General features: G+C 38.3%; 1 protein-coding gene across 1 annotated transcript in view; it reads right to left on the bottom strand.

The window, feature by feature from the left end:
• Positions 1–20,280, bottom strand: part of FOCAD (focadhesin) — a 1,237,844-nt gene that overhangs the window by 1,020,671 nt on the left and 196,893 nt on the right. The window contains 1 exon segment of the mRNA XM_053702659.1: positions 18,913–19,067. Within this exon segment, the coding sequence (XP_053558634.1) occupies positions 18,913–19,067 (155 nt within the window).

Below are 20,280 nucleotides of genomic sequence, written 5' to 3'. Positions count from 1 at the left end.
CTAATTATGCCTTCACAGTTTCTTTGTAACTTTTATAAATTGTTCTCATACTTTGTATATTTATGTGTATCTTTTACAAATTACATTGCACTTTGCATTTATTCTATTTTAATTAAAACTGGAAAACTGTCAGCTTAAGTTTCCCAAAGAGCTTCATTACTTTATGGGCCAGATAAACATTCTCTAGTTTGGAAAGAAAGTATAGTGCTTCACAGAACTCACAGAATTTTCTAAGAAAAAGGGAGAAACCTGGAAGTCCCAGATTAGTGAGAGATGCCTTCCATAGAAAGTAAAGAAGCTCTCTGGGATACAAAATTTCCCATGGGAGAGAGAAGGTAACTGGAGAACAACAGGGGCTGATATAAAGGTTTTGTTTGCATCAATTCCAAATTAAATTGAAATGGTTTTGTCTATATTTTAATATATTTATTTTGTTTCTGTTAGTTAAAATAAAGTGTATTGTGAATTTTGAGGAAATGCCCCCTACATACAGCTGGCTAGAAAAATGTGTGAGACCAGCTTATTTATATTGCTTACAAAATTTAACAAGACTTGTGAGAGAGCTTCAGACATATCCTGGAAACTCCCCTGTTCAGCCCTGACCCTCCAACTTCCCAAAACTGTCAGTTTTAGTTTACAATGGAGAAAATACAAAGTGCAATGTAATTTGTAAAAGATACACAGAAATATACAAAAGTATGATCCTAATTTGTTAAAGTAACACAGCAGCTCTTAAAACATAATCAGAATTTGTAAAATGATTACTAGATCTAAATCTAAATGTATTTAAATAGAAAGTGCAAAGCTTAAATGCAATAATACTTAAAAGGACCCAATCTGAAATGTAGAGGAATGTAAAATACAAAACACAAAATGCAAGTGTAACACAACTCTTATATTATGCAGAGCTATATTGCATTGAGCTGGTCACATATATAAATGAGAGAGATCTTGCTGGTCTGGCGAGTTCCACCTTTTTTCTTTTGAGCATTCAGTGAGTTCAGCCCATGTGAAGCCTGAACTACAATTTATCTCCAAGTTGGATAATCCTTTGAATATCATGGCCTCAGTCTGCTACTCCTTTTTATCGATCAGTGATTTTTTTATATATATATATATTTATTTTAAATTACTAATTTTTCATCCAATCATAAATATTCTGATGCCAACCTATACCCTTAATATACTATATTTCATTTTATCCTTCTCAGATTCCCACCTCTCTTTCCTATTATAATGCCCCTTACCAGATATTTCTACAAATACACACACTGGTAACCTATCATCAAATTTTATCCCTCACATACACTGAAAAAAAAAATGGAAAAAAAGACCATAAAAAACCCCCAAAATATATGCATATGTGATATATTAATTTATTTCATGATAGTGAGAATCCACATATGAGATTACACTCCAGTCCACAAGGAGGAGGCAAAAACACCCTTATATACCACAGCTTTAATCCTTTCCCACTCTCCCAGAATCCCTTGGCTATACATATCGCTAAGTAGAAAAGGAAAAACTAGAAAAGCAGGAAAGGACAAAGAGGGGCAATTGTAGTGTTTTGTAGTGCAAAACAAGTCCTGTTGCCAATTGTAAGGAATTACAAGGGAGGTTCAAACAAATATAATTTATCAGGGAAGTATACAGTTTTGTTATTTCATAACATGGCGAGAGTCCACGGGAACCTCACAAGGGATTTTATACTCAAGTTATGAAGTCCATGAAACCACCATGACATTGGGGAAACCATACAAGCAAGGCAGGTATGTTACTAATCAGGCTTGGAAGCTCTCAGTACCTTACTGCCTCAGAAAAGGCATAAGATCAAAACATAAGAGAAGATAAGAGAACTGGCTGACCAGCCTATGTCCAAGTTGTCATGAAGGACTGTCGGAATCCTGACAGAATTCCAATGATATCCTTTCTCAAAACTAAACAACCCAAACAGGATATCCATACCTTGTGCTAGATACGCCTTGAACTTAAATTAAGGTGACGACTACCTAATCAGACAAACCACTAATGGCCAGAATCAGGCAATTAACCACAATACAGTCAAAGTCCTGATGATTGAATGAAGAAAAGGAGGACTCTGAAAGAGGACACCTCACAAAGAAATAAGGCAAATAAGAGGGCTTCTGATGAGGTCTGCATACCAATTTCTGCAAGACCAAGCCAGAACAACCAGAATCACTGAAGTTAGTTCCTGCTTGATCCTTTCCATCACTCTGGATAGCAACACAAATGGAGGAGAAATTATTAATAGCATGAACGACTAGGACAACCACCAAACCTGCATTAGGATCCTGATAATTGGTAAAAAAAAATGAAAAAGCTTATGATTCAAACAAAGCCATGAGATCTATATCTGGCAGGTCTCAGCATTTCAAAATCTCCTGATTCATACACCATTTCCCTGTGTTGAGGTGCTGTTGTCTGAGAAACACCACCTCCCAAATGTTAACACCCAGGATTCGGATAGTCAAATCAGGTTTTGATGGCATTCTACTCATCTGATTATGCAAGAAACTTCCATATCCATAGGGAACTTCAAGTTCCCCCTTAATTATTAACAAAAGCCACAACTGAGACATAGTCTGGCTGTCGGAAGAAAGGTTTGTGCTTGAGGCTGGGCAAGCACTCCAGAGCCTCTAAGATAACACAAGAGTTTCATATAATTAATAGTTATGTTGCTTCCTGAGGAAACCAAACCAACTACAACGTCAGGGATCATCACACAGACTTCCAACCTCATAGCCTATCAATTTTAGTGATTACTTGGACAAAGATATGTTAGTCTTCCCCACAGCAGCTGTCAAGTCTCCTAATCAAAAAGGATCTTCTGAGACAGGTTCTCGAAATCTCTGGTCTCCTGCAGAAGAAGGGACAGCTACAGAGCTCTTGGATAAAACCTTACAAAGGGAACTGTGTCTGAAGCATCCTACATCTGACCCAAAGTGTACATTCATTAATAGGAAGAATGTGAATGTCCTGAAGTTGAGCACAAGAAGTTTGAGATCCAGAATATTAATATTTGGAACTGTAAAGACAATCAACCCATTGCCTTGGTCCGATATGAGAACTGGGGGAACAAAAGTAGTTTTTCTGCAACTCAGCTAAGTAATACAGCAAAAACACAAGAAAGGAGAACTCTTCTTAAAAACTACTAGATCAAAACAGATTTTTTTTTTGGACCATATAAACAAATAAAGGTCCCTTTTTAAACACATTTATTCAAGGCTGCAGTGACTTTTTGTTTATTTGACTGCCTACAGGGGGATGGCTGACCTTAAACACCTGTGCCTGAATTGAAAGAAACGTAGTGCTGTTCCCTGCACTATTTTATCTACTTGCCCCAGCATAAAACAGGCTTAAAGGAAGTCTTCGGTTAGCTTTATTCTTGGGTTGAGGAAGAGCCTTGATTGAGACTCAGGATGCCCAGGGGGACGCAAAGGTCCCAAAGGCCCAACTTTAGCCTGTGGACATCTTGTCCTTTGGTAGAAGCAATCTCTTACTACCAGAAAAACAGAATTTATGCTTACCTGATAAATTACTTTCTCTTGCGGTGTATCCAGTCCATGGATTCATCCTTTACTTGTGGGATATTCTCATTCCCTACAGGAAGTAGCAAAGAGAGCACACAACAAAGCTGTCCATATAGCTCCCCCTCTAGCTCCACCCCCAGTCATTCGAACAAAGGTTAGGAAGAAAAAGGAGAAACCATAGGGTGCAGTGGTGACTGTAGTTTAAACAAAAAAAATTTTACCCGACTTAAATGCCAGGGCGGGCCGTGGACTGCATACACCGCAAGAGAAAGTAATTTATCAGGTAAGCATAAATTCTGTTTTCTCTTGCAAGGTGTATCCAGTCCACGGATTCATCCTTTACTTGTGGGATACCAATACCAAAGCTTTAGGACACGGATGAAGGGAGGGAACAAGACAGGTACCTTAAACGGAAGGCACCACTGCTTGCAAAACCTTTCTCCAAAAAATAGCCTCCGAAGAAGCAAAAGTATCGAATTTGTAAAATTGGGCAAAAGTATGCAGTGAAGACCAAGTCGCTGCCTTACAAATCTGTTCAACAGAAGCCTCATTTTTGAAAGCCCATGTGGAAGCCACTGCTCTGGTAGAATGAGCAGTAATACTTTCAGGAGGCTGCTGGCCAGTAGTCTCATAGGCCAAACGGATGATGCTTTTCAGCCAAAAGGAAAGAGAGGTAGCAGTCGCTTTCTGACATCTCCTCTTACCAGAATAGATAAACAAGGAAGATGTTTGTCTGAAATCCTTAGTTGCTTGTAAATAGAACTTTAAAGCACGAACTACATCAAGATTGTGTAATAGACGTTCCTTCTTCGAAGATGGATTAGGACACAGAGAAGGAACAACTATTTCCTGGTTAATATTCTTGTTAGAAACAACCTTAGGAAGAAAACCAGGCTTGGTACGCAAAACTACCTTATCTGCGTGGAACACCAGGTAAGGTGAATCACACTGTAAGGCAGATAATTCTGAAACTCTTCGAGCAGAAGAGATAGCTATCAAAAACAAAACTTTCCAAGATAACAACTTAATGTCTATGGAATGTAAAGGTTCAAACGGAACCACTTGAAGAACTGAAAGAACTAGATTCAAACTCCATGGCGGAGCCACAGGTTTATAGACAGGCTTGATTCTGACTAAAGCCTGAGCAAACGCTTGAACGTCTGGTACCTCTGCCAGACGCTTGTGTAACAGGATAGACAAAGCAGATATTTGTCCTTTTAAGGAACTAGATGACAATCCTTTATCCAGTCCTTCTTGGAGAAAGGACAATATTCTGGGAATCCTAATCTTACTCCATGAGTAACCCTTGGATTCACACCAACAAAGATATTTCCGCCATCTCTTATGGTAGATTTTCCTGGTGACAGGCTTTCTAGCCTGAATCAGATTATCTATAACTGACTCAGAGAACCCACGCTTTGATAGAATTAAGCGTTCAATCTCCAAGCAGTCAGACGTAGAGAAAATAAATTTGGATGCTTGAACGGACACTGTATTAGAAGATCCTGCCTCATTGGCGTCCATGGTGGGACAGATGACATGTCCACTAGGTCTGCATACCAAGTCCTGCGTGGCCACGCAGGCGCTATCAGAATCACCAAAGCCTTCTCCTGCTTGATTCTGGCAACCAGATGAGGGAGGAGAGGAAATGGTGGAAAAATATAAGCCAGATTGAAGGACCAAGGCGTTGCTAGAGCATCTATCAATACCGCCTTGGGATCCCGGGACCTGGACCCGTAGAGAGGAAGTTTGGTGTTCTGACGGGACGCCATCAGATCCAACTCTGGGGTGCCCCATAGCTGAGTCAGCTGGGCAAATACCTCCGGGTGGAGTTCCCCCTCCCCCGGGTGAAAAGTCTGACGACTTAGAAAATCCGCCTCCCAGTTGTCTACTCCTGGGATGTGAATTGCTGAGAGATGGCAGGAGTGATCCTCCGCCCACCGGATTATTTTGGTTACTTCCGTCATCGCTAGGGAACTCTTTGTTCCCCCCTGATGATTGACGTAAGCTACAGTTGTGATGTTGTCCGACTGAAATCTGATTAATTTGGCCGCCGCTAGTTGAGGCCATGCCTGAAGAGCGTTGAATATCGCCCTCAGTTCCAGAATGTTTATCGGGAGAAGAGTTTCTTCCCGAGACCATAAGTCCTGAGCTTTCAGGGAGTCCCAGACCGCACCCCAGCCTAACAGACTGGCGTCGGTCGTTATAATGATCCACTCTGGCCTGCGGAAACATATTCCTTGAGACAGGTGATCCTGAGACAACCACCAGAGAAGAGAATCTCTGGTCTCCTGGTCCAACTAAATTTGAGGAGACAAATCTGCATAATCCCCATTCCATTGTTTGAGCATGCATAGTTGCAGTGGTCTGAGGTGTATCCGAGCAAAAGGGACTATGTCCATTGCCGCAACCATTAGTCCGATTGTCTCCATGCACTGAGCCACAGATCGCCGAGGAATGGAATAAAGAGCTCAGCAAGAGTTTTAGCTTTCTGACCTCTGTCAGAAATATTTTCATTTCTACCGAGTCTATCAGGGTTCCTAGGAATGGAACTCTTGTGAGGGGGGAGAGAGAACTCTTTTTGATGTTCACCTTCCACCCGTGAGACCTCAGAAAGGCCAATACAATCTCCGTGTGAGACTTGGTTCTTCGGAAAGTTGACGCCTGAATTAAGATGTCGTCTAGGTAAGGCGCCACTGCTATGCCCCGCGGTCTTAGAACCGCCAGGAGGGACCCTAGCACCTTTGTGAAAATTCTGGGAGCAGTGGCCAACTCGAAAGGAAGAGCCACAAACTGAAAATGCTTGTCCAGAAAGGCGAACCTGAGAAACTGGTGATGATCTTTGTGGATAGGAATGTGCAGATACGCATCCTTTATTTCCATGGTGGTCATATATTGACCCTCCTGGATCATAGGTAAGATTGTCCGAATGGTCTCCATCTTGAATGATGGGACTCTGAGGAATATGTTTTTGTTTTTTGTTTTTTATTTTATCTTTAATTATCCAAAAAGAAGAAAAAACAAATATAACAGAAAAGAAGAAAAAAAAACAATAATAAACATATACAACAAATTTCCCCAAGATAACAAAGGAAGACTCTAGATTAGTAACATTTTTCCAAATTGATCCTTTCCCCTCCCCCTATCCTGCATTGTCTACTTTACATCTATTAACTATCCATGTGGTTCCAAGACAAATACAACAGAAAAGAAGAAAAAAAACAAAAAAAACTCTCACAACTTTCCTGTACTCCACTCCCCTCCCCCCCCCCCCCGACACCTCCGAATCTCCTATTCCATCTCTTCAGGTTATCTTTAAATTAATAATTTGTTCTATATAGAGTACAATACTCTCACTTTGACAACAAACAAATTCTCTCCATATCCTAAGAAAGCAATTTCCTCTTACCAAACTTAATTTAGACTCAAAAGCTGCTTTAATCATTGAGTCAATCAGAAGATTTTTTACTTCCGTCACAGAGGGTTTTTTTGAAGTGATCCAATGTTTAAAAATAAGTGGCCTAATGATTATTACAGTACGTACAAAATTTGCTATTTTACCCCAAGAGATATGTCCTACCAAAAAAAAAATAGAATCTTTTTCCAAACATATCCTCAATTTCCCCACTGAAGAAAGATAATACTCTAACCTCGCCCAAAATTGTCTAAGCTTGGGGCAGTCCCATAACAAATGACCCAGATTGGGATCCTGGAAAGAACATTTAGGGCATACATTGATCACTTCTTTGTTCCATTTAGCCCCTCCACGTGGGGTTAAATAATCCCTCTGGATTAGCCTAAATTGTGATTCTCTATAGTAAGAAGCCGAAAAAAGTTTTTGAGCAAATTTAAGACTATTCATAAGTGATCTGTCTAAATCTACTGAGTCCGTTATTCTATTCCACTGTTTAACTATCTCCTGTGTCACATCCTTTTCTTCTAAAGATAGAAGAAATCTATATAAAATTGACAGTAACCTTTTCTCTGGTAGTTTAACATTAACAAGAGGATGATCCTCCCAAACTTGGGGAAAGGTCTTAACAAGACCAAAAATATAACTTTTGATTTGTAAGAAGAAAAAAATGTGGTTTCTTTGGATATTTGGAAACTTTTTTTGGAAATTTTCAAATGTATATAATTTGTGATGTTTATCGTCATAAAAATCACTAACAATCAGAGGATTTACTGGAGACCATTTTTCATAAATAGTTGTCATGTTACCCAACAGAAATCGAGCATTACCTTTTATTGGTCGCCATTTAGAAGTAGTCTGCGCTAATCCCAAATGTTTAGATAACTTCCTCCAGCACAGCAGTATATCCCTGAATAAAGGATGATCAAGAATACCCCTACCCAATTCCTTATTAGTAGCAAAAAAGAACAAAATTCAAAGAAAAAGAAGAACAGACCTGTCTTTCTAAAGACTCTTCTGAATATATAAAGGACCGTTTTAGCCAATCTACCGGAAAGCGTAAAATAGCAGCCTGATTATACCCTTCTAGATTTGATAACGCTGATCCTCCTTTACAATAAGGTTGGTATATCTTAACTAACTTAAGTCTAGGTTTCCTTCCACTCCAAAGATAGTATCTTAATGCTTGATTAAAGTGCCAAAGATCACTCTTCTCTATCAAGAAGGGGAGCATCCTCAGTGTATAGAGAATTTTAGGAATAATAAACATCTTAAACAAAGCCACTTTACCGGTCAGGGAGACTGGAAGTGTCGCCCAAGATTTCATCTTCTCTTCAGTGTGTCTTAAAGCCGTGCAAATATTCTCCCTATACCAATTCACCGATTTAGCAGAAATCTTCAGCCCTAAATAGCTCAGAGTTTTAGTTTCCACAAATTGATAAACTTGGGGTTCATCTGTATTCTGTTTTAACCATAAGATCTTAGATTTTGCAAGGTTGATCTTATATCCCGACACTTTACTGTACTGATCCAATAAATTCACAATCTCCTCAGTCTGTTTTTTTGGGTTAACTACATACAATAGGAGATCGTCCGCAAATAATGCAGTCTTAAATATCTCTTTTCCTATGTTAATTCCAGTCAGCAAATTCCTTAGTCTAATAGCTAAGCATGAGCAAACGCTTGAACGTCTGGTACCTCTGCCAGACGCTTGTGTAACAGGATACACAAAGCAAATATTTGTCCTTTTAAGGAACTAGCTGACAATCCTTTCTCCAATCCTTCTTGGAGAAAAGACAATATCCTGAGAATCCTAATCTTACTCCATGAGTAACCCTTGGATTCACACCAACAAAGATATTTCCGCCATATCTTATGGTGGATTTTCCTGGTGACAGGCTTTCTAGCCTGAATCAGAGCATCTATAACTGACTCAGAGAACCCACGCTTTGATAGAATTAAGCGTTCAATCTCCAAGCAGTCAGACGTAGAGAAACTAAATTTGGATGCTTGAACGGACCCTGTAACAGAAGATCCTGCCTCATTGGCAATGTCCATGGTGGGACAGATGACATGTCCACTAGGTCTGCATACCAAGTCCTGCGTGGCCACGCAGGCGCCATCAGAATCACCAAAGCCTTCTCCTGCTTGATTCTGGCAACCAGACGCGGGAGGAGAGGAAACAGTGGAAAAACATAAGCCAGATTGAAGGACCAAGGCGTTGCTAGAGCATCTATCAATACCGCCTTGGGATCCCGGGACCTGGACCCGTAGAGAGGAAGTTTGGTGTTCTGATGGGACGCCATCAGATCCAACTCTCGAGTGCCCCAAAGCTGAGTCAGCTGGGAAAATGCCTCCGGGTGGAGTTCCCACTCCCCCGGGTGAAAAGTCTGACGACTTAGAAAATCCGCCTCCCAGTTGTCTACTCCTGGGATGTGAATTGCTGAGAGATGGCAGGAGTGATCCTCCGCCCACCTGATTATTTTGGTTACTTCCGTCATTGCTAAGGAACTCTTTGTTCCCCCCTGATGATTGACTTAAGCTACAGTCGTGATGTTGTCCGACTGAAATCTGATGAATTTGGCCGCAGCTAGTTGAGGCCATGCCTGAAGAGCGTTGAATATCGCCCTCAGTTCCAGAATGTTTATCGGGAGAAGAGTTTCTTCCCGAGACCATAAGCCCTGAGCTTTCAGGGAGTCCCAGATCGCACCCCAGCCTAACAGACTGGCGTCGGTCGTTACAATGATCCACTCTGGTCTGCGGAAACATATTCCCTGAGACAGGTGATCCTGAGACAACCACCAGAGAAGAGAATCTCTGGTCTCCTGGTCCAACTGAATTTGAGGAGACAAATCTGCATAATCCCCATTCCACTGTTTGAGCATGCATAGTTGCAGTGGTCTGAGGTGTATCCGAGCAAAAGGGGCTATGTTCATTGCCGCTACCATTAGTCCGATTGTCTCCATACACTGAGCTACAGATGGCTGAGGAATGGAATGAAGAGCTCGGCAAGTAGTTAACAGTTTTAACTTTCTGACCTCCGTCAGACTCGGTAGCAATGAAAATATTTCTATCAGGGTTCCTAGGAATGGAACTCTTGTGAGGGGGGAGAGAGAACTCTTTTTTACGTTCACCTTCCACCCGTGAGACCTCAGAAAGGCCAATACGATCTCCGTGTGAGACTTGGTTCTTTGGAAAGTCGACGCCTGAATTAAGATGTCGTCTAAGTAAGGCGCCACTGCTATGCCCCGCGGTCTTAGAACCGCCAGGAGGGACCCTAGCACCTTTGTGAAAATTCTGGGAGCAGTGGCCAACCCGAAAGGAAGAGCCACAAACTGATAATGCTTGTCCAGAAAGGCGAATCTGAGAAACTGGTGATGATCTTTGTGGATAGGAATATGCAGATACGCATCCTTTAGATCCACGGTAGTCATATATTGACCCTCCTGGATCATTGGTAAGATTGTCCGAATGGTCTCCATCTTGAATGATGGGACTCTGAGGAATTTGTTTAGAATTTTGAGATCCAGGATTGGTCTGAAAGTTCCTTCTTTTTCGGAACCACAAACAGGTTTGAGTAAAACCCCAGTCCTTGTTCTGCAATTGGAACTGGGTGGATCACTCCCATTGTAAGTAGATCTTCTACACAGCGTAAAAACGCCTCTTTCTTTGTCTGATCTGTAGACAGACGAGAAATGTGGAACCTTCCCCTTGGGGGAGAGTCCTTGAATTCTAGAAGGTATCCCTGGGCTACAATCTCTAATGCCCAAGGATCTTGTACATCTCTTGCCCAGGCCTGAGCGAAGAGAGAGAGTCTGCCCCCTACTGGATCCGGTCCCGGATCGGGGGCTACCCCTTCATGCTGTCTTGGTGGCAGCTGCAGGCTTTTTGGCCTGTTTACCCTTATTCCAGCCCTGGTAAGGTTTCTAACACCACATTCACTTTACCCTCCCGTAGAGAGACCCTAGTGCTTAGAGCCGGCAAAGAGAATGGCTGGGGGGTGGAGCTAGAGGGGGAGCTATATGGACAGCTTTGCTGTGTGCTCTCTTTGCCACTTCCTGTAGGGAATGAGAATATCCCACAAGTAAAGGATGAATCCGTGGACTAGATACACCTTGCAAGAGAAATAAGGAGTACACCCAACCTTAGAGCAAAACATACACACTGGTGCGCAGTCCTAGAACGGCTTACGCATTTCGAATAACCTCCGTAGTCATAGCCTGAGTAGAACTACCTATTACTAGTTTAAAAACCCCTTGCCTGCTTACAATTCGTTTAAAATTAATTAGACCGCCCCGTGATGCTATCACTCATAATACTAACTACATTCTCAAAACCAGCAAAATATCAAAGAAATACTATTGGCAAAATTGTTCATTCATTGAAATACGATATGTGAAACATATATATATATATATATATATATATATATATATATATATATATATATATATATATATATGTGTGTGTGTGTGTGTGTGTGTGTGTGTGTGTGTGTGTGTGAAATTTGATAGTTAAAGTGTCACCAACATTAGTATATAACGGACTGCAAAACAAATTGATACAAATATTAAATATATTATTATTACATATGAAAGATTATATCCATAAATATCAATGTAAATACTAGAAGAAATATAGGAAAAATATAGAACCTTAGAATTAGAATAACATTGGAGAAACATTCAAATTATAGCCATCATACCAGTTAAAAAAACCAGAATAATTATATCTCTAAAATAGGATATTAGATATTATATCTTATTGCCACAAATTCATTATATCATACCTCGAATTTAAACATTTTGGCAATCTTGTATTCAAGGTAAAAATCCAATATGCTTCACGTCTTACCAGAATTCTATCAAGATCTCCTCCTCTTTTAGGTCTGGAGATTTTCTCTATTGCACACTAAGAGAAACTATTAAGGTTTCCTTTGTGATAAATGCCAAAATGTTGCACAATTGGTGTTGATGTTCTCTTAGTGTTAAAAGAGGAGAAATGCTCTCTAATTCTGGAGTTAACATCTCTCGACGTGAGACCTACATATTGGATTTTACATAATGTACATTCTATAACATAGATGACATTTTGTGATGTACAATTTAGACAATCTTCAACATTATAGTTTTTACCTGTAACTGTACTTGAAAATACTTTAGTCAATTTTGCATAATCACAAGGTTTACACTTCTTGTGTCCACACCTGTACATGCCTGTTTATTTAAGCCAGGAAGTCCCTTTTTTTTGTTGAGATCTTAATAAAGTTGGGGATAGAATGGAACCCAAAGTAGGGCTATTCCTGTATGAGCACCTAAGCCCCATCTTTACTGTATCTAACAAATTATCCTCTGCAGACAATAAAGTAAAGTGTTTACGTACAATGTTACATATTGCAGAATATTGTGTACTGTGTCCTGTAACAAACTGTTTTTATCACTAATATAAAACCATACAGTTTTTCTTTTGTGCATTACTCCAGCGTTTTTTTCTATGGATGGATCATTGGCTATTTTGCTGTGGGTGTGAGCCAGTATACCTAACTGGCATTGGTGGAAAAGGAGTCATGTGCTGCTGACATCACCACTGCATCGAAGAAACACGGAGGAATGCCAATACTACCTAGGAGCATTACACTTACTAAAGAAGTGCTGCAGAGAAAGTTTCAGAGGCAAGTCCCTGCTTATCCTGCGAAATGGCTCAAAGTAAAAGAGTTCCTATATTATAATATCTCAAGATGCTACGTAGTAGTACAATGTGAAATTTAGAATACGGGAAACTGATCTCAACATGACACTTTGCCAGTTATAATACCGTAACAACGTAATGGTTGGATATATCTTTATATCATAAGTTAATAGGATTGCAGAGTAACTTTTTACACAGACCATGATTCAAGCCATAAGGCACATCTGGCCAGCACAGTCAGGGTGGCACTTTAAGCAGTAAAGCGCACCAATTGCACAGCTGAATCAGAATGAAGCTGTGAATCGTCTTAAGGAGCTAAACATGATCCTGGATCTCTTCCTCCAGATACAAGTTCGGGGAGGATGTCAAAGAGAGCATGCAAACTACGATTGATTCGGTATAACTGGCTTATCAGCACATAATTAAAAAAAGTAAACTACTGAGTCAAAAAGTTGTGCAACATTGAGAACATATTAAGCCACTGGACAATTAAAAAAAAAAAAACTGCTAGGATAACTCCTGTATACATATAACTAATACAATTACATTAAAGGGATACTAAACCCAATTTTTTTTCTTTCATGACTCAGATAGAGCATGCAATTTTAAGCAACTTTAAAATTTACTCATAGTATCTAATTTTCTTAATTCTCTATCTTTATTTGAAAAAGTAGGAATCTAAGCTAAGGAGTAGGCACATTTTTGGTTAAGCACCTGGGTTGCGCTTGCTGATTGGTTGCTAAATGGAGCCAAACAATCAGCAAATGCTATCCAGGGTGCTGGATCAAAAATGGGCCAGCCCCTAAGCTTACATTCTTGCTTTTTCAAATAAAAATAGCAAGAGAACAAAGAAAAATTGAAAATAGGAGTAAATTAGAAAGTCTAAATCATGAAAGAAAAAAAAATTAGATTTAGTATCCCTTAAATGTAATTGTATTAATTATATGTATACAGGAGTTATGCAAGGGCCAATCAGAGACAAGCTTCTGTAAGTGCGTATCCGAATATTCACCAAAGATTACAAAACAGAGGAGGGCTTATCACTTGATAAAAGCTCATGCATAGGAGAAAAAAGGGTCTTTTGCTGCTGAATTTTAACAGAGCGAACCTTGCTGCCTTTGGAACAAAGCCACTATAAGTGAAACTGGGCTAACCTTTCTTTTTCCATAATTGCAAATATCTCTCTTATTTATGAGGTGAACTGGATTTATCTGAAAAAGCAGAAATTTCAAATTGGTTTAACTGGTGATGTATAAGGTCTATATTTTATATTTAATAGATTTTAACAAAGGTATTGTAAAGCTATAGTTAGATTGCAGCTGGTAATTTAAAGAACATATTTGGTATTTTAAGTTTATATCCATAGTCCTGCGTAAATTAAAACCAGTCATATTTAATGCTAAGTAATTTATTTGCTAGACAGGATTTTGCACTCCAGATTTATAGGTCAGTTATTATTGTGAACTCTTTTAGAACTTTACATATTTTGATACTGGAGTGAACTAAGCTGGGTAATTATAGACTGAGCTGGGATTCTCATTTGTGGTATTTATTGTGAGTAAGGTTAATTTTTAAAGATATATTTTTTATGATCTGTTGTGTAGAATATTGTAACGGAACAAGCATGTATAATTGATTCATAATCTAGTTTCTACATAAATATGTGTCTATAAAGCTAACTAATCAATGAACTAAGAAGTAAATATTAATTTTAATAAATATATTATTACTAATATACATTTTATTGGTTGTCAACTGCTAAGATTGGTATATACCAACACTGCACATATATGCCTCTTTTCATTTTTTCACCAGATGGGTTCAGCTAGCTCCCAGAATTGCAGTGCTGCTCCTTCAACAAAGGGTATCAAGAGAATGAAATTGAAAAATTGTTTAAAATTGTATGCCCTGATTCATGAAAGAGAAGTTTTGTTTCATGTCCCTTTAAAGATTGTACTGCCTAAACGAAGGTTACAGAGATGGACTATAACTAAATTACTTTATTTGAGAATTATGGGAAGCAGCTCTTACACAATTAATGTTTAAGATATTTTATATCTGTTATATATGTTTTTTTACTTTAAATGTGGGTAACTATTTAAGAATGTACACATCTAAATAGTTTGTTTAATCTAGTTCTCAAATTAATTTAATACTTGCTTACAATACAAATAAATTTTTGAGTTAACACAAAATTTGAACATGTATATATTTATCACATTAAGACTTGCATATGATGTTTCTTTTAAAAAGTTTTAAAAATAAATTTATTTTTGATAATAGCAGAACATTTCAATTGACAAGCTGGACATTATCTAACATAATTAATACTGCAATTATTTTCCATGTCAAAGTTTTTACCATATCTCCGAACTTTACTAAAAATATGACAAAAATAAATTATGTTGATTTAAGCCTACAACATAATATAATCTTCTGTGCTTTTTATGAGAAATAATTGTTAAGAACCAATTATTGCAAACTATCTGTGGGTACTGGGGACGTGAAAAAATAGTTATTTTTAAATAAATAGTACTCTAAGAGCATACTTGAACTCAAATATAGGTGTCTAATCACAATAAGTACCCATGTGCAGTAATCAATGTAGCCGAGAATATAAAAGGAATACCTTTACTGGCAGGATTTGACCATGTGTGACATCATTTTAGTTAAGCTTTCATAAAAGGTGCATATTTACATTTTTGGGACAAAAAGGTATATATGCCTATTTACAGGTCTTTTTTAGAATTGTATAATTTATTTGCGGCTAGATCACGAGTTTGCCGTTAGCCTTAAAAAGCAGAGTTGAGAGGTCCCAACGCTGCTTTTTAACGCCCGCTGGTATTACGAGTCAGGCAGGAAAGGGTCTACCGCTCACTTTTCTTCCGCGACTCGAGGCTACCGCAAATCCCCTTACGTCAATTGCGTATCCTATCTTTTTAATGAGACTTGCCTAACGCTGGTATCACGAGTCTTGGAAGAAGTGAGTGGTAGACAATCTCCTGTCAAGACTCCTACCGCATTTAAAAGTCAGTAGTTAAGAGTTTCATGGGCTAACGCCGGAACATAAAACTCTTAACTAAAGTGCTACAAAGTACACTAACACCCATAAACTACCTATTAACCCCTAAACCGAGGCCCCCCCACATCGCAAAAACTATAATAAAAAATTTTAACCCCTAATCTGCCGACCGGACATCGCCGCCACCTACATTATACTTATGAACCCCTAATCTGCTGCCCCTAACATCGACGACACCTACATTATATTTATTAACCCTTAATCTGCCGCCCCCAACGTCGCCGCAACCTAACTACACTTATTAACCCCTAATCTGCCACTTTAATAAATGTATTAACCCCTAAACCGCTGCACTCCCGCCTCACAAACACTAGTTAAATTTTATTAACCCCTAATCTGCCGACCCCAACGTCGCCGCTACTATAATAAATTTATTAACCCCATAACCTAAGTCTAACCCTAAGTCTAACCCCCCCTAATTTAAATATAATTTAAATTAAACAAAATAAATTTACTACAATTAAATAAATTATTCCTATTTAAAACTAAACACTTACCGATAAAATAAGCCCTAATATAGCATAGCTATTTTAGGATTTATATTTATTTTACAGTCAACTTTGTATTTATTTTAACTAGGTACAATAGTTATTAAATAGTTATTAACTATTTAATAACTACCTAGCTAAAATAAATACAAAATTACCTGTAAAATAAATCCTAACCTAAGTTACAATTACACTTAACACTACTCTATAAATAAACTAAATTAAATTAAACTAATTACAATTAAATGAAATAAACTAAATTACGAAAAAAACAAGCACAAAATTACAGAAAATAAAAAAGAATTACAAGAATTTTAAACTAATTACACCTAATCTAATCCCCCTAATAAAATAAAAAAGCAAACCCAAAATAATAAAACTCCCTACCCTATACTAAATTACAAATAGCCCTTAAAAGGGCCTTTTGCGGGGCATTGCCCCAAAGCAATCAGCTCTTTTACCTGTAAAAAAAAATACAATACCCCTCCAAAATTACAACCCACCACCCACATACCCCTACTCTAAAACCCACCCAATCCCCCCTTAAAAAAACCTAACACTAACCCCCTGAAGATCACCCTACCTTGAGCCGTCTTCACCCAGCCGGGCACGAGTGGACCTCCAGACCGGCAGAAGTCTTCATCCGATCGGGGCAGAAGAGGACATCCAGACCGGCAGAAGGCTTCATCCAGGCGTAATCTTCTATCTTCATCCTTCCGGAGCGGAGCGGAGCCATCTTCTATCCAGCCGATGTGGAGCCATCCTCTTCAATCGAAGTCCTAACGAAGAATGAAGGTTCCTATAAATGACGTCATCCAAGATGGCGTTCCACAAATTCCGATTGGCTGATAGAATTCTATCAGCCAATCGGAATTAAGGTAGGAAAAATCCGATTGGCTGATGCTATCAGCTAATCGGATTGAAGATTGGATCAGCCAATAGAATGCAAGGTCAATTCTATTGGCTGATCCAATCAGCCAATCGGATTGAACTTCAATCCGATTGGCTCATTAAATCAACCAATCAGATTTTTCTTACCTTAATTCCGATTGGCTGATCCTATCAGCCAATTGGAATTCGAGGAATGCCATCTTGGATGACGCCATTTAAAGGTACCTTCATTCTTCGTTAGGACTTCGATTGAAGAGGATGGCTCCGCGTCGGCTGGATAGAAGATGGATCCGCTCCGCTTCCGGAAGGATGAAGATAGAAGATGCCGCCTGGATGAAGCCTTCTGCCGGTCTGGATGTCCTCTTCTGCCCCGATTGGATGAAGACTTCTGCCGGTCTTCAGGGGGTTAGTGTTAGGTTTTTTTAAGGGGGGATTGGGTGGTGGGTTGTAATGTTGGGGGGGTATTGTATGTTTTTTTTACAGGTAAAAGAGCTGATTACTTTGGGGCAATGCCCCGCAAAAGGCCCTTTTTAAGGGCTATTTGTAATTTAGTATAGGGTAGGTAATTTTATTATTTTGGGGTGCTTTTTTATTTTATTAGGGGGATTAGATAAAAATTCATGTACTTCTTTTTTATTTTCTGTAATTTAGTGTTTGTTTTTTCGTAATTTAGTTTATTTCACTTAATTGTAATTAGTTTAATTTAGTTAATTTATTTATTTATAGAGTAGTGTTAGGTGTAATTGTAACTTAGGTTAGGATTTATTTTACAGGCAATTTTGTATTTATTTTAGCTAGGTAGCTATTAAATAGTTAATAACTATTTAATAACTATTGTACCTAGTTAAAATAAATACAAAGTTGATTGTAAAATAAATATAAATCCTAAAATAGCTATAATGTAACTATTAGTTATATTGTAGCTATATTAGGGTTTATTTGATCGGTAAGTATTTAGTTTTAAATAGGAATAATTTATTTAATTGTAGTTATTTTATTTAGATGTATTTAAATTATATTTAAATTAGGGGGGTGTTAGGGTTAGACTTAGGTTTAGGGGTTAATTAATTTAATATAGTTGCGGCGATGTTGGGGGCGGCAGATTAGGGATTAATAAATATAATGTAGGGTTCTGCGATGTTAGGGGCAGCAGATTAGGGGTTCATTAGTATAATGTAGGTGGCGGCGGAGTCCGGAGCGGCAGATTAGGGGTTAATAGTATAATGCAGGTGTTGGAGATGTCGGGCGGCAGATTAGGGGTTAATAAGTGTAATATTAGGGGTGTTTAGACTCGGGGTTCATGTTAGGGTGTTGGGTGCAGACATAAAATTAATTTCCCCATAGGAAACAATAGGGCTGCGTTAGGAGCCGAACGCTGCTTTTTTGCAGGTGTTAGGTTTTTTTTCACCCAGCTCAGCCCCATTGTTTTCTATGGGGAAATCGTGCACAAGCACGTTTTGCCAGTTTACCGCTACCGTAAGCAACACTGGTATCGAGGTGAGATGTGGAGCTAAATTTTGCTCAACGCTCACTTTTCTGAGGCTAACGCCGGATTGCAGAAAACTCGTAATACCATTGTTGGCTTAAGGGAGCGGTAAGAAAAAAAGGCTTGTTAGCACCGCACAGCCTTACCGAAAAAACTTGTGATCTAGCCATTAGTCTTTTGTTCTGTGTTAAAAAATCAACCCTGATCAATGAATCAAACACTTTTGCTGTGAAGTATAAAGGATTAAAAGATAGATAGAAAATATTATCTATAAAGCTTTTTAGATTTCGGTGGCTGGGCAACAACATACTTACCTAGCAGAAGGAGCTAGGTTAAGAATCCCATTGAGGACGTAGTTGAAGTCTGCATGATTCTGTTCAACCAGAGCCACAAGCGCTTCACAACATGTGGTCCTCACCACTACATCATCACTACTGCATTTCTCCCAAAGTAAATTTAGTGCAGGAGTCTGAAAAAAAAGGAAAATTACACATTTTAGGCCTTATTTTTTAGCAAGTTATTTTTAATTTGGAATAATTAATTTGTTGTATTAACTTAACTAAATATACTAACACACTAAGGCGGGAGAAAACAAAATAAGCAATGCGTGTCATGGGTACCATTAAGAGAGATGAATATAGTGGTGACATGGGTTTTGATACTGTTCTTGTCACATTACTGCCTGTCAGGTACAGTAGTGTAACAGCCATTTATTTGACTGCTAGTTCAAATTGCATTTTTCTTTTCTGCTGATCATATTTCCAAAATATGATTCCAGGACAACTAAAAAGTGCTAAAAGATATAATCACATCAGGAATGTTCCATTGTCACAATATGTCAAAACTAAGCTTTAAAAACAAAAGAAAAAATTACAAAGCCAAAGCATAAAGTTGGAGTCAATTCAATATTGCTTTTTTAATTTTGAAAAAAGTTAAAGGGACAGTCAACATCTGAATTGTATTGTTTAAAAAGATAAAATAATTCCTTTATTACCCATTCCCCAGTTTTGCATAACCAACATGGTTATATTAATATACGTTTTCCATATTTATAAGGAATGTAAAGCATGCAAAAAAGCAATCAAATTAGCCAAAATTGAAAATGAAAAATTAATTGCAAAGGATTCTAAATCTAACCCTAAAAGATTATTTAAGTACATAAATAGCAAAAAAATTAAGAAAGACAATATAGGTACATTAAAATGCGGGGATGGTAGCAGTTTTTTTCTTCAGTATACACAAGAGAGGAACCATTGGAAGATACTTTGGAACAAAATAGAACATGCCAGCCCATACCATTAATTGGGTTATGTATAGAGGATATCAGGAACTAATTGGATAATATTAAGGTAAATAAAACTCCAGGCCCAGATGGAATACACCCAAGGGTGTTGAGGGAATTTAGCACTGTTATAGACAAACCTCTACTCTTAATTTTTCAAGACTCATTAACCCTCAGGCATGGTACCCAAGGATTGACGTAAAGCTGATGTGGTACCACTCTTCAAAAAGGGAAGTAGGGATGATCCAGTAAGCTATAGACCAGTTAGTCTGACATCAATAGTGGGGAAGATATTTGAAGGGATTATAAGGGATTATATTGATGAGCATATTCGTGTAAACAAGATTATGAGTTCTAATCAGCATGGTTTTATGAGAAATAGATCATGTCAAACTAATCT

This window comes from Bombina bombina, chromosome 2 (genome assembly GCF_027579735.1).
Source record: "Bombina bombina isolate aBomBom1 chromosome 2, aBomBom1.pri, whole genome shotgun sequence".
NCBI classification, from domain to species: Eukaryota; Metazoa; Chordata; class Amphibia; order Anura; family Bombinatoridae; genus Bombina; species Bombina bombina.
The sequence above is the reverse complement of the archived record's forward strand: the minus strand, read 5'-3'. Positions and strand labels throughout refer to the sequence as shown.